Source organism: Oryzias latipes, chromosome 7 (genome assembly GCF_053564925.1).
Source record: "Oryzias latipes strain Hd-rR chromosome 7, Olatipes_Hd-rR_3.1".
Lineage (NCBI taxonomy): Eukaryota > Metazoa > Chordata > Actinopteri > Beloniformes > Adrianichthyidae > Oryzias > Oryzias latipes.
In genome coordinates this window covers 7,209,326-7,225,240 of record NC_136243.1, presented here as the reverse complement: position 1 = coordinate 7,225,240, position 15,915 = coordinate 7,209,326, and the positions used below count along the sequence as shown (strand labels likewise).

Sequence of the window (15,915 nt, the reverse complement as noted above, 5' to 3'; positions counted from 1 at the left end):
CCTGCTTTTTTCGAAATTGGGTTGAGCACGGATGTTTGTTCTGCCTAATTCCTTTTCATGTGCCTGTTTTACGTTGTTTCACTCTGAGGTATTCTTTTTTTTTTTTTTTTTTGCACCATAAGTGTGAAGAGGAAATAGGAGGAAGACATTCTTAATAGTCTGATGTGTCAAAATAAAAGCAAGAAGTGTCGGTTGCTGAAGCAATTTCAAATTATAAGCTCCAAGCTTCCTCTTTGAATTCAGTATGTAGCACGTTATGTGTAACGCATCAGGCACGGCAAATGCCGCCCCCTATGACGTGCCGCCCTGGGCGACCGCCCACATCGCCCATATCAAAAACCGCCACTGGCTCCAGTGTTGTCAGTCTTTAAACGACCATAACTCTTAAACTGTTTGCGTAATTAACGTAATGCACTGATCTACAACACTTTACTGCACTCCTCTGCAGTAAAGTGTTGTAGATCAGTGCAAAGTTGTAGATCAGGAGTTCTTAGACATCTAACGTAAATTAGCTGATTCTGTCGCAGACATAAGTGGCGACAGGATGAATCTCCATTCCAGGGAGTTTTTCCCGCGGTGCCTGGCAAGAGACAATATAGCCTGCAATGTGAATGAGGTGATGTGGCCCGATGCAGCTCAGTGACATGATGCCGCACAGTGACTGTGGTGTGAATAAAGTAAAGAAAATAACTTCACACCCTGATTATGTTTTCAAGAGCACTGTTGTGTGCAATATATTCTGTTTTTACATTGAGTTGTGTTACAGTCGTGTAAATGCAGAATTTACTGTACATTTATACTCTTCATATGCAACTCTCAAATAGAAATGGCTAATACTCTGCAGAGATCTAAGAACATCCATTACTGTAAAGTTTCTAAACAATATGCATTGGCAGTTGTGAAACAAAGAACCTTCTCACAAATTGAGCATTGTGTTTTCAATTGTGTTGTGGTTCTGTTGGGCATGCCTCCTCCAGGGGCATAACACCTGCTGCTCATTCCCACAATCAGCACCTCCACACCTGATGGCCATCAAGGACACTATTTATTCTTAAGGATGACCTCCAGCCAGCGCCAGATTATTGTTCACCCTGTAAAAGTCCATCATAGCCACCCCTCTGCCCCTCTGCCCCTCTGCCCCTCTGCCCCTCTGCCCCTCTGCCCCTCTGCCCCTCTGCCCCTCTGCCCCTCTGCCCCTCTGCCCCTCTGCCCCTCTGCCCCTCTGCCCCTCTGCCCCTCTGCCCCTCTGCCCCTCTGCCCCTCTGCCAGCCGTGTCTCATCCTCTCTCCAGTCAAGTCATAATTAATCACTTCACGTCTACCAGTTTGTGTCCGCACTTGGATTCAGTCATCCACCACCTTCTCCCAACAAGTTGTTCCGCTGTAGTGTCTAATGCTGTGTGTAGTGCTTACATTAGAAAGCTTCCAGCTGCTCTTGAGACGTACTGGTTGTATTTATGTAGCTTCAGAAAAGGGTGTTGTCTTTAGATATTGAGGAACACGGAGGACACGTTTGTGAAACGTGTTTTAGCATTTAAGAAAAACTGTAATCTAATCCAAAACACTTTTGCAGCATAAAATAATATGTGCTTTAAATCTTATTTTTTCTTGTTTTAACAAACAGATCTTAAAGAAAATCAAACTTTTCATCAACATTTTGCTCCGGAGGACTCACAGATCACAGACCTGTTGATTTAAGGTAATGTCAGCAGATAAACTTTATAGTTTATTTTAAAGTTTCAGGAGATCCTCGGCCATAAATTCAGAAATCTGACTAAAAATTAATCAATGCTAAAAAATAAAATAAAAGAAATGTATTCATTTTCTAACTGTTTGTTCCCTTTCGGGGTCTCTAGGATGCCGGAGCCAATCAACCTGCTTGTGGGCGAAGGCAGGGGACAATGCCAGTCTGTCACACCCCCATGCACACTCACATTCACACGTAGGGGGAATTTAGAGTAACCAATTTAACCTAAGAAACGTGTTTTGGACAGTGGGAGGAAGCCGGAGTCCCCCGGAGAAAAGCCACACATGCATAGGAAGAACATGAAAAATCCACACAGAAAGGTCCCCCATTGGTGTTCTGTTTCAGGTCCCCCAGCTGGGACTTGAACCAGGGGCCTTCTAATGAATTATTTTTAAAATGAGAAAGCGAGATGAGGCAGAACGTATGTGAGAACATTTGTGTTGCAATGCCAAATCATTTTTTGAAAGCAAAAAAAAAATTATCTTCTTAAAAATCTTTTATTGGTTATACTGACTTCCCCCCGCCACTTTAAGCCATTCATGAAATATGTATAAACAGTATTTCAAATTTAAGGAAGATATTGTTGTTTGCACCTAAGTGTTATAATAATTGATTAACTATGACCAAATAATGTCTTTGACCTCCTAAGAGCTGACAAAACATTTATAATCAGTTTTGAAGATAAGGCTGAATGCTCCACAGACTCCAAATCCTTTTCAAGGCAAATTTTCTTTTTTAAGCATGTAAATAAAGCTAGTTTCTATTGTGATCTCTTCTCTACAAAGATTTCCCTGAGACTGTCTAGGTTTGTATGAATTTTGCATCCTCCGTTTGCATGAGTGGGATTGAAGCAGATAAGTAAACATCTGTACGTCTGCAGTCACAGACTGAAGGTCTGCATCGAGGATCAAGGATGGAGAGATTGTGTCTGTACTTCATCGCTGCTTCAGGTGAGCATTTCTTTTATATTCCTCACTTGTTTCCTTCTAGTGACAGTTATTTGTGTTTTGCATGACCATGCTGTTACTCGTCTCACCTGTGGAAAGATTTATGAATTTACTTTTACAACCCACCTTTTCTTTTGGGAACAAATTAGCTCTTGGTCTGCAAAGTCTTCACGGCTTTGGTAAATCTGGAGCTTTCTGGTCATACTGATGGAAAAGCAAATTAGCAACAAATAATAATGAAAAGCTTGTTTTTTTATCATATTTTACTTGTTAACAATAAAATCTAATACAGCATTTTTTTAGAATCAAGTAAATCTTGTAACACAATAAGAATATTGTTTAATTATATTTCCTTCAATTATTTGCACTGTGGAAGAGTTGGACAATACAAAGTCTACATTAATAAATAATAAATAAATAAATAAAATGTGTTTCTGTTTTGCAGCCGTTTGTGGTGTCTTCTCTGTGGCTCAACACCACTACCTAGTTTTTAATGAAACAAAGACCTGGACTGAGGCTCAGAGTTTCTGCAGAGAGCAGTTTGCTGACCTGGCCACTGTGGACAACATGGAAGACATGAATAACCTGAATGGCATGGCCGTTCCACAGGTGGAACAAAGACTTTTAGTATCAAATTCTTTGACTGAAATCCCTTTTCACATGCTCATTAAAACAAATTGGTTTCTCTTTTTTGGCAAACATTGTAAAAGAGATTCAGTTCAGTATGCATGAAGAGACTTGACGGTTCCAGCAGAACGTATTGTGAGAAAATGAGATTAGACACACCTTGTAGGAACAAAAAAAAGACGTGAAATAACTTGGCTTTTTGAACCCTCACAGCAGTCTTGGCTCAGTAATTGTGGTTTGTTTTTCATTTATGTTTTGGGAGGGTTTGTTGTCCCCCATGTCAAAGTCACACTAAGTATATAACTATCCACAGTGGTCCCTGTATTCAGTTGTCTGGTTTTTGCTTGAACCTAATCGGTTTGTTGGACTTTTAAGTTGCCGCTTTGTTCATAATTTTTTTACTAAAATTTAATACCGCCACAAGCCTAGTTTCATGCACCGTTTCTGTCTGTAATTTAATTCAACATGAATTTTTAAAAAGTGACCCAGATATAAGCAGAATAAAGATTTTGTTTGTGCCAGTTTTTTTTCCTTTCCTTTTGGCACCTCATGGTCTCCAGTTCCCCCTTAAATTGCATTCTGAGAACACATGTCACTGTAATCAGTACAAATTACTAATTTCATTAGTAAATCCATACACTTTCTTAGAGTGACATGTTGCTGCAATAGATTACTGTTGTAATGAGTTACTCCCAAACACTGATGAGGACAGAAAAACTGTTTTTTTTAAAGAGCAAATCAACTTGTTTTTCAGATGGCCTGGATAGGACTGTACCAAGATGTGAACAGCTGGAGATGGGCGATGTCAGACCCAAATTTCTATGAAAATGGCAATGCTAACTTCAGAAACTGGAAAGATTCCGAGCCAAACAATTACAATGGCCTTGAATCCTGTACAATGTTGAGCATGCCTGACAATGGTAAATGGAACGATATGCCCTGTGATAGCTTGGCAGAACCAATCTGCTCTGATGTGACAGGTAAGATAACCAACTGATACAGACTAATAACTAAATAAACTGTGTCAGTCTCAATGTCTCGTTTTGAAAGTAAAGTTTCTCTGTTGATTGTCAGAGAGTCTTTGCCAGAGGCATAATTAATAGTGACATGCTGTTTGCTATTCACAACAGTCACTCTGCTCTCCCATAGGACTCAATGTGACGTTTGTTTACATCAACAATTCTATGAAGTGGTTTGATGCCCTGAGCTTCTGCAGAGAGTATCACACAGACCTGGCCAGTGTGCGAAACATGGAAGAGAACCAGAAGATCATGGAGCTGACACCTGCAGGAAAAAAGCCCTGGATTGGTCTTTTTAGAGACACTTGGAAATGGACTGATGGAAGTAACTCCTCATTCAGGAACTGGAAGGTTGGTGAACCTAATAATTACCAAAACCAAAACGAGAACTGTGCAGTAGCAGATTTTGAAAGCTCTGGACAGTGGGATGACAGGAACTGTGATGAAAAGAGAGCATTCATTTGCTACGCTGGTGAGTCCCAACTCTTGAAAATGCATGTGATTTCAGAGCTTTTCTCCAAAGAAAAAATACGATAAATATGCCAAAGACACGTTTTGCATATCATCAGGGTAAACACGGTCACTGACTTACCATTTTATTCCAAGTCCCAAAGAAAAGGTACCTGCTAAAGCTGAAGATAGAGGAAAACTCATCTCTTAATCTAGAAGATCCTGTTGTGCTGGAGGAACTTCTGAAGCAGGTAAACCATGTTTGAAGTCACTCGTCATACATTTTTTCAAAAAGAGAAAAAAAGCTCAAGTCAATTTGTTGAGTGTCACAGAGCTATGTTTTTAAAATACGACAGTCCTAAAACTCACAGACGCCCCTTCTGGGGGTCTATCAGTATTAGGGCAGTCTGTCCTTCAGTTAGCCATTCAGGGAGGGTCCAGTCCACTTCAAAGGGGTCTCCTGCCAGGAGCTCACATAAGGCAGTAAGATTCCATAACCAGAGCATGTTGGGGCCTGGTTGTCTGTCCATTTCTTCATTTCTCAGACCCATATTCTGGTCTGTGATTTTTACTGGATGTTGTTCCGAGTGTTCCTTATATTCTGCTCTAAAGTCCACCAATAAGTCAGAGAGTATTGTTAGTCTTCAGCCTAAAAGGGTCCGTTTTCCCATGCTGTTATACTGCCATTGAGAGAACACGTGATGATTTAGTGGAGAACATCCATTTTATCCTCCTGGCCTCTATCTCTGCCAGCTGACAGTTAAAGCTGAGTCTTTGATTAATGCTACACATACACTTCCATTGTTATGCAGATGATACCCAGTTCTACCTCATCAGCAAACCAACCTCATCCTTCCTCCCTCTTTGCTGATTGACTGCTTAGCAGCGAACAAATCCTGAGTTTCTGTTAAGTTTACTAAATTAAACAGTAATAGAGGGGAGCGCAGGTGTGTCTTGCTGTTCCCTTGAGGCTCGTATGGTCACGTCATGAAAATGAAATGTACAATTGTGTGGTAAGTTTAGCGTAAAGTATTTGTAAGACTAATGTTAGTTACACTCACTTATTGACAGAAATAAAACTGAATACAACACCCTGAAAAACAGAAAGTTCTTCAACGCTCTTCTTCTATTCTTCCCCCTAGTTGATGTTTTGAGTCCAGTGAGGAAAGGAGCAGTTAATAAACCCGTTGATCCTTCTTTGGTTGGTCTTCTCGTGGGCATCCAAGTAGACATCCTGTAGTGGTCAGCCTTGGACAAAAAAAATACTATACACATAAAATTGAATTGAATTATTTTCGTTTATTTAGACTGTGACCTGATTACCTTATTCTAGGGTTAAATCTCCAAATGCCTGCCAAAACAGGACAACTGGCTTCCCTCAATGTAGAAAGACAAAAGTTACACTTAGAAGATACTAAGACTGATGCTATGACCAATGGGATTCCAAACATTGTTGTGCAGGTTGATGTTGTGAATTGTTGTGAAGTCTTTTTTTGGCTACTGACTGAAATAATGAAAAAACAAATATATTTAATCAAAACCGCTCTCTCAGGAAATGAGTCAAAAGCAGAAAACCATCAGAAGGAATGGTGAGTAGTAACTATTACCTTTAATGGAAGACATTAGGGGGTGCCCTGGGTGTGGCAAGAAGTTTGGTCCAGGGGTTTCACTTCTTCTCGCTCCTTTCTGATATTTCTTGGTTTTTTTCATTTTTTCATTTTGTTCTATTTTTCCTTTAAAGCACATGTTCAAAATGCAATATTATCATAACAAATCATATTATATCATTTTTTGGTATTGTATTTGACATTTCATTTTCAAAAAGTTCTCTTGTAAATGTGTAGTAAAATTCAATTAAAAATATCTAATTTGACAATTAAAATGGATTAACAGAAATGCAGCTTCAATTGACTCAAAAAAAAAAATCAACCCTCCAACATATTTTTTTCATTTTCTACTTTAACACCGCTAATTCTGTGACATAGTTAGAGAGATAATGCAAAGAGGGGATTGCATTTTAGTTATCTCATCCACCATGCAAAAAGTGTCGCATAATTCAATTCCAGTCAGCATTTCCAGGGTGGAGGCGGAGCGATGACGTACAACCCAGAGCTCAGGAAAACTGGGACAACTTTTCCATCTTTCAAAGATTTTCAAATCTCAAGGGTGTCACAGTAGAATTTCTGTTTGCATGAATTCTGTGTTTCAGCTCAAGCAGAAGCTGAAGGATCAAGGAGTGACTGGAGACCCTAAACTGAGATGGAAGAAACAGTCAAATGGAAAGATCTTCCACTAAGAAAAGAAGCAGAACGAAGAACACAGAGACCATTTCCAAATTAAAAACAAACATTGAAAAAATTATACTTATTTTTAATGTCAATCTATTATTTTACCAGAATGTCCAAGTGAACTCACATTGCTCTTCTTGGTCTTGCCCCAGTTTACTTAACAGAGCTTTGAAGTGTTCATTCTAGAGTTAAAGGTCTGCCACCAGTGTCTGCTTCATTCAGCCAGGTCACATTAGAAACACGAAGGTAATCAAGCTTTTTCTATTGCTGGCCTTCATTTATGGAAGAATATTCCTGCAGAACTGTGCGTGACATTAGATCCTAAATGTCAACTAAAAACACCCTTTTACAATGGCTTTAATACTCACAAGCTGGTGGCGTCTTATTTTATTTTACTCAACTGAATTCTTATCTGTCTTGCATGTATTTTATTGGTATTTGTGATTTTATGCTGTTTTTTATTTTTGTTTCCTGATCTACTCATTTAAATTTTGTTGTATTTATTTTTCTCTTGAGGTTTAAGATATTCATTCATTTATTGTTGTCAACTTGACCTCTTCTGCTTTTCCTCTATTAAATAAAACAAATGATCAGTACCAACAAAAGTCCTCCTATCTATCAGTCTTTAAAAACAGCCTCTGATCCAGGAGTGAGGACAGAGAGCCACATTCTCACTCATTCCATGTTCTGGCACCTTCTAGTTGGTTGGACATACCTAATCCATGTATTTGGCCATGAGCAGGGCAGGATATCAGAAAAATATGCAGAGACACTGACTCTTGAGGCCTGGAACTGTCCATTCATGCTCAAATCTATATATATAATTTACTTTTATCTGTCGAGAACATCTAAAAATTACCTTCAAATGTCCTTTAAATGCTTTATAGTCGATGCATAATAATTAGGTAAATGCAAATTCCCCTAACATTTTCTGAGTTTTGGGGTACTTGGGGTACAGAGGAAAATGGTTGAGCTGGTTGGAAATGGAAATGGAATGAAAATGGTTGGCTGGGGGGGGCGAGATCTTTTAACAGACCCAGCTGCAGCCGAGGGTGGATCTGATGTGTATTAGTGTAGTTGTGCAGATGTGTTTAGATTTGTGTGTGTGTAAAAGTCAAAGTCAACTTTATTGTCGATTCTTCACATGTGCATCACATACAATGAATCGAAATTCCGTTTCTTACTCTCTCATGTCTATTCAAAAGGAAAAATAAATAAAATAAAATAAAAATAAATAAATAAATAAAAGGAAAGAAAAGAAGGTGCACGGTGACGCAGTGTTTAGCGCTCTTGCCTCACAGCAAGAAGGCCTCCGGTTCAAGTCCCCCGGCTGGGGGACTTGAAACAGAACACCAATTGGGGACCTTTCTGTGTGGAGTTTGCATGTTCTCCCCATGCTTGCGTGGGTTTTCTCCAGGGACTCCGGCTTCCTCCCTCCGTCCAAAAACATGCTTCATAGGTTAATTGGCAACTCAAAACTGTCCATAGGTGTGAGTGTGGGAGTGAATGGGTGTGTGATTGCAGACATTCTACCCTTCGACAGACTGGCGACCTGTCCAGGGTGTCCCCCTGCCTTCAGCCATAAGTGGCCGGGATAGGCTCCAGCAGCCCCGTGACCCCGAAAGGGATAAAACGGAATAGAAAATGAATGAAAATTTAAAACATTAGCCATTATCTCTGAGAGTGCGAGTGCACTTAAGAAAGTATCTCAGGCAGCAGGGGGGGGGGCTTCGTTTGAGCACTGTTCATGGAGGAAGATGGGTGGTGGGTAGGTGGAGAGGGGAGAGGGTGTTTAGCATCCTGATGGCCTGGTGTGTGAAGCTGTTTCTGAGCCTGGTGGTGCAGGACCTGAGGCTCCTGTACCTCCTCCCCGAGAACAGGTTGTGTGCAGGGTGGTGTGCATCCTTGACAGTTGTTAGCGCTTTGCGGGTGATGTATAAGTCCTGCAGGGAGAGGAGTGGTGCTCCAGTGATTCTCCTGGCTGTGTTGACTATGCGCTGCAGGGCTCTCCTGTTGCTGTGTGCGCAGCTGCCACCCCACACAGTGATGCAGCTGGAGAGGATGCTCTCAATGGTTCCTTTGTAGAATGTGGTCATGATGGCTTGTGAAGCACCTCATCTTTTTAGTTTCTGTGTGTGTGTGTGTGTGTGTGTGTGTGTGTGTGTGTGTTTTTGTGTGCAAGTGTAGGTGTGTGTTTGTGTGTGGGTATCTGGGAATTAGAGTTTGCGTGTGTTGAAAATTATAGACTGGAAAAGGATGGGTTAAAGTATTTTTACTACAACTCAACTAAACATGGTAGTTTGTCACTTTTTACCTGCAAGACAACACAAGGTTTAAACATTCCAGTATCAGTGCTTCAGGCTAGCTTTACTCTTGTTTTTAACCCACTGGGTCTTGTTTGGTTGTTGAAAAAGTCTCATGACCAATGCCTTTGCAACCACTGGAAACATTGAAACCACTGGGGCAGATGGATTTAAAGTTGTCACATACTTCATGTTTCTTTGCCACGTACACGTACAACATACACAACCTACACAATGGAATAGACTTGGGTTTGTAGTCTGGGAGTTCTGCATGCATTGTTGCTGTTGACTTGACCTCTTCTCCCTTTTGATTCAATTTAATAAAACAAATATTTAGCTCTTAACAAAGTTTTCTCCTCTATCAGTCTTTCAAAACTGCCTCTGGTCTCCAGGAGTGAGGACCGAGATCCACATTCACACTTGCTTTCTAACGAACTCTGCTCTGGCATCTTCTATTTGGCTGGACATCCCTGATCCAGGTAATTGGATATCCATGAGCTGGGCAAGGACATCAGGAACACATACAGACACACTGGCTTCATTTACATGGACACAAGCAGCTCAATCGGAATAAACTCCTGATCAGAATGAAAATGCGTCATGTAAACTTGCTGTTCGGAATACCCAGACCCGATCAGACTTGTTCGGATAATTTACTGCAGATCGAGATAGGTGGGTGATGCTGATTGTTGATCCGATTGTGGTGCATGTAAACAATTTATTCTGATTGTGGGTCATTGCTGCGCAGGCTTTTACGTACATAAGGTGTGGCGCTCCAGAGGAGGTTTTGGAGCCCAAACAGGACCGGCCGGCAAAGCAGCCGGACTCATAGCTTCGTGTTGGCGGGCAGGGGAGGGTGCTTTGTTACGGTGTGCGTTCCGGAAGACGGCTTCAGACCATCTGGCTTCTTTGCTTGAGCGAACTGTCGGTCCCAGGAGAACCGTGTCTCCTGGGAGAACCACGTTTCCGAGCATCTTCAGAACGATGTGTGAGCTGGTGGAGGCAGCTCTGCGCAGTCCTGAGAAACCGTGCGAACAATCACGTAAAATTATGTTCAAAGCAAATGCTGATGTTATTTCCACATATTAACGTTCAGCCAAGATGCACATTGCAGCATTTCCCGCATGGATTTTAACTGCATCCACGACTAAATGTTGTTGTCGGCACGTATTAACCTAATCCTAACCCTTCTTCCGGGCCAAGAATAAAGCACTGGTCGCACGTATTTAAAAAATTATAAGCAGTCACTTGAAAATAATAATAAAAGCATGTTTAGAGGATCATCTTGCCCTGTGCTGCAGCTTTGTTTGTTTACAACAGATCGTGCTGTTTCTTCTTCGCTGCCGTTTCCGGTATTTTAGACAGTTCTGCGCATGTCAAAATGATTTATTCTGATCGAACGTATGTAAATGTTTGTTTTAATCGGATGAAGTTTTTCTGGGTCCGTGTACACAGCTCAATTTTAATGTCATCTTTGATCCAATCAGATACATTTTGCACTTCGAACTGCAGCTAGTGATTCAGAAGTCCTGAACTTGCCCATACCTGCTCTCATCAATTATTTTTTGTTTTAAATGCCAATGTAAAATACCTGTGTTTTACATTTGTCTAATATCAAGTTTAATCATTTACATTATTTTAAATAAAATTTACAGTCAAAACACAATGATCAGGTAGGTGTGTGTATCCGAAAAACTGAATTTCTCAAATAAAGTAATTCTTGATCCTGATGAGGAAGTGGTTTGATGTGGTTTATTGCTTCATTAAACATTCCTAAAGTTGCCATAATATCACTTATGTGTTTAAATATACCATCACATTTGGCAAGGTGACAAATCATGGAAAGTGTTGAGGTTTAGCCATGAATAAGGAGGCTAAGAAGATCTCAGATCCGATGCAGTTTCCAATGACTGCCAGCAGATGTCGCCATTCCCATTGTGCCAAATGCTATGAAGTACAGTAGACTGTGATGTTTTGTTTTGTTTTGTTTTTATCAGGGGGCCAAAACTAATTTTACAAGCAGAGAAGGGCAGAAAACTGTCCAAGAAGGAAAAGCTTTCAGAAAGTCAAACAACAGACAGGCAAAGCCAAAGTGTTCTTGATATGAACGGAGACCTGAGCAAAGGAGTGAGATCAGGCTGATTGCAGGCAGACTATTTGGTGCCAAATGCTTCCATAATTTTTACATATAATTTTTAATGGTAAACTATGACTTTTTTTTAACTGTGTCCATTGAGTTTGATTTCTAATGTTAGCATTTAATTAAAAAAAAAATTTAAACTCTCTGATCGATGTTTGATACAGATATGTTTAATTTGACATGAGAAATTATTTCCTACTTTGTTCCTAATTTCCATTGATCTTTATTTATTTATCTGCATTTAGTTATCCAAATGAACCTTTATCATCTAACATAGATTAGTTTATTGTCATTACTCACACATTTAAGATTGTTGTCATTTTCTGCCAGTTTATTGTCCAAAGCTCATCTATTCCTGCACATGACTGGGCTCACTCGTGAAGCGTTTGGAGGGTGTGGGAGGAAATGGTTAGTTTATTTACAATCTCGTGAGCCACATTGATTTACACCATCTGTCAGGGGTAAACGTGACCGTAATGCCACCAGCAAACCTATTTATTGTGACTCAGGTAAATCTGATGCACTTTGAACAGATGACTCAGAAAAGCAGAGCTTTTCCAGTCAAGGCTTGTTTCTTCACTGCAGCTGAAGAAAAAAAAAAGTACCATAACCGAAAACATTTAAATAGTTCATAAACTCATGAACGTGGTTGCTAATGGCAGTTCATTTTGCATTAAATTCGGTTGGACTGGGATGTTAAACAGCTTTGTTTTTAAAAGTGTGAAAAAAAGAACAGCAACAAGCTTGTCCCTTATATTCTATATTGATATATTTGTTAGAAGACACCATTTTACCCAAATCTAAAATATGTTACCTGTCCCTCTAAAGAAGGCTGACACAACACAGTAAACTGATCAGACGACTATTATAAAGGCTTCTGAGGATGAGCAGGTGAAAGGACCACAATATAAATCAACAATAAAGCAGGTTGTGTTATTTTTTGTGTGTTAACCAAAAAGTTTGCTGTTAAATTTTCTTTTGTAATTTTTGAATTAGGTTTGTAACTCAAACACGTGTGCAGGTTTGTCTGCATGAACACCTGAATTCCAGTTGTTCTGTCCGGGGTCCATGCGTGAAAGTCGTTTCATTTTTTCTGGTTTTCTTGCATTTCTATGACAATTTACTAGTAATGTTATTATTATTAATGCCTAAAATGTGCAAAGCTCTTGCTCTGTCATCTTTGCTTTGCATTATTTGTGCACGTTCTGCGGCACTCAGCCTCCTAATCACGTGTTAGTCTTCAACGGCTCTCTTCAAAAGGTTTATCTAAAGCACCATTCCAGTAAGATAATTGCTGGCCTGTTGCTGTTATCAACAAAACTTTGACATTTACTACAAAGCCATGTCCGTTTGTTCCAGGAAGAGAAAACAAAACTAGTTTTATACATCCTTGGTCCTTCCTAGAAGCAGAGCCAGAAGCACAATAAATGTCTCTGCTGATGTGAAATTTCCATATCTGTGTTCAGGTTACTCAATAACTGAGGCAGTTGACCTATTGCAGGGACATGCTTTTCCCAAGGGCAAACAGCCATTTGTCATCACCACGAAAATGAAGGACGTAATGTAAACACTACTTTTTCCATTAAATCATAATCTTTATGATCTTGTGTTTTTGCTCTTTTTTTGATGACCAGATGTGGTAATAGGTGACTTAAATGCAGAAGACCAGAAACTGAAGGACAGAAATTTTAATTTAAATAAAAAAAACTCCAAGCTTGAACTAAAACATTACTCAGTACTCAGAGGTCAAGAAGGCAGTAGCCTTAGCTGAGATACCAAAGACCTTCCTCTCTATGAAACTTCCTCCAGTTGCTCCCAGGCCACCCGAGACGTTGCCAGATCCACAACGCATCTGGGGGCTTCCCCAGGGCCTTCAGTGGGACATACCTGGAATGCCTACCTGGGAACCATCCAGGAGGGCAAAACTACAAAGTTGAACTTTGGCCTAGGGAGTCCTGGTACCACATTCACTGATGGACACTTTTGTGCTCAAAGATGGTGTTTGTTATGAACAAACTGTGACTGGCACAGAATTGTAACTATCAAACATCGCTTTGGCTCAGACCAAAGCAAGGAGGGAGGCTGTTTCCCCCTGTCACATACGTTCAGGTATCCCTGACCTTTCCCGCATGGCTGAGGAAGTCTCCCAATAGAAAAAGGGAATCCCCAATTGGAACATGTTCTGCTAACTCTCCTAGAAACTCTGAAAAGGTTGGATACTCTACACTCCTATGAGCCAAGACCACAATAAGAGCCCTGTCCCCAACCTGGAGGCTCAGGGATGTGACCCTCTCATTCTCATGCGAACCATAACACACATTGCCTGAAGTGGGGGGCCAAAATCACACAGCATTAGCCTTTTGGTCCTTACAGCAGATGGTGGGCCTATGGGAAGGCAAGTTCATATAGTCAGGTATTGTTGGAGGAGGCCCAGACACCAAACGCTCACCTGCAAGTCTCAACCCTGGTTTCACTCACTAACCTTGCTTTTAATTTTTCCAGAAGGTGCATTTGAACTAGTCCTAGATCGGATTCTCACCCAGAACCTGCCCTGTAAAAACACAAAATCCCACCAAGTATTTTTGTCTAGTTTCTAGTTTAAATATCATATGTAAACTTGATGTACGAAAAAACTAACTCAGGTGTAAAGACTCTTTTTTTATAGCGAATTTGGAATCTCTGGGAGTCATTGGATCTTAACAAGATCCTATTTTGAGCGATATCTCAAATAAAACTAATTTTAATTTTACTTTACAGAACAGCTTTGTGCAAAGGTTTTATTTGTGAAAGGTGGATTGTTGTTTATTAAGAACAGACTTGATTGTTTAAGAAAAACTTAACTTACACCTATGCCATAATTGCATTTATGAACAACGGAAAGAAGTCTGAGCATTTTTTTGACATTTAAAATGTGAACATTTTGTCGTACTTTAAGACATAAGGATCATTGGACTGTTGTAGTGCTTAAAATATAATATATTTGGGGGAAAGTGTATAAATATAGATATTTTGTAAGATCTAAAACGGACAATATTTTTAAGATATAATATTTCCAATTACTAGAGTAGTTAATTTAGATATGAGTGTTCACAGCTAATTTAAAGATTTAATTTTGTCTTAAAAAGACAGAACATGGCATTTTAAGAAATCTTACAAAACAAATTCTAGTTCTACTGGCAGATTTTTGCACTTATAACAAGGAAAATCATATTTTATTCAATATTTATGAGCTAGTTTTGAGAAGGACACTTTTTCCAGTTGTCTGCAGGGAGACCCTGCCAGGGGCTATTGCCCCAAACAGCATAACGCCAAGGATCACTCAAGCTCTCAAATCCCTCCATGTCATGGTTGCAGGGCATGGAGAAGCCAGTGATGACTAAAACATGGAAAAAGTGACAACACACAGACAAACTGACAATAAGTAACTTTGACCATGTGCAGAAATAAACTAAGGGCTCATATAACTTAACAAATGGAAGAAGAACACACTTAAAAGTTGTGTGATTGGACTGAGGGAAGAGCAAATGTGTCACACCCCTTAAACGTGACTCAAGAAAACTTACAGAACAAAACCATAAAGCCACTGAAACCAAATGTAATGACCATAAAAAATATCTTCCTATGTTCCTTTTTCTGAAGATTTTTTTATTCACTAGCTCCGTTTTAGTTACACATATGCACTAAACTTTATGGAAAAAAATGAATTTGCGCAATTACACTCTTTCCATTAAATCCTAATTATGCAATGAAACACAAACCAACTCACACAATAATTCATTCAAAAACATGACGATGTGTGAACAATAATTAGATTGACAGCAGATCCATTGACATTTCTGCCACAGTGCTAGCACTCATTATCTATCAAAGGAGACGTCGGCGTCTTCTTCAGGCCGTGGAGCGGCGAGCCCCTTACACATGGGAGCGGCTACGATGAAGCCATTTTGGGAAATGGTGGTTTTACAGAGGAGCTGTGGATCCAACAATTCCACATGTTACACGCTACACCTTTGATGAGCTGCGTAACACTGTAGGTCGTCTTGTGGCGCCCACTGTGCAGTGCCCAAGGCAGCCAGTTCCGACCAAGAGGCACATTGCCATCGCTATCCTTGCTCCTGTACTTGACTGTAGACCTTACCTCTGGCTCGTCTTGCGCTCCCAGCCGTCCCCCAAATCCATCTGGATGAAGCTCATCTGCTGGATTATTTAAGCATGTAGTTGTACAGTTAGATAAGCTAATTGTCTCTAAGAGTTCTGGTGCATCGCTTGTCCATCCTGGGGGAGGATCCCTCCTTCATGTGGACACCCCTGAGGTTTCTTCTTTTATGCCGGAATCCGAGTTTTTCCTTACCGAGACGGAGGGTCTGAGGGCAGGGATGCCAGTTTAGATTAGTC

The 15,915-nt window shown here is 40.2% G+C and overlaps 1 protein-coding gene across 1 annotated transcript; it reads left to right on the top strand.

Moving 5' to 3' along the window:
* The first annotated feature begins 2,558 nt into the window (after positions 1 to 2,558).
* Positions 2,559 to 7,682, top strand: LOC101163643 (macrophage mannose receptor 1-like). Its single transcript, XM_023956988.2, has 6 exons — positions 2,559 to 2,696; positions 3,139 to 3,302; positions 4,075 to 4,300; positions 4,470 to 4,811; positions 4,946 to 5,040; positions 6,999 to 7,682. Exons 1-6 carry the CDS (start codon positions 2,660 to 2,662, stop codon positions 7,083 to 7,085), a joined length of 951 nt encoding a protein of 316 aa, XP_023812756.2. The 5' UTR covers positions 2,559 to 2,659; the 3' UTR covers positions 7,086 to 7,682.
* Positions 7,683 to 15,915: the final 8,233 nt, after the last annotated feature.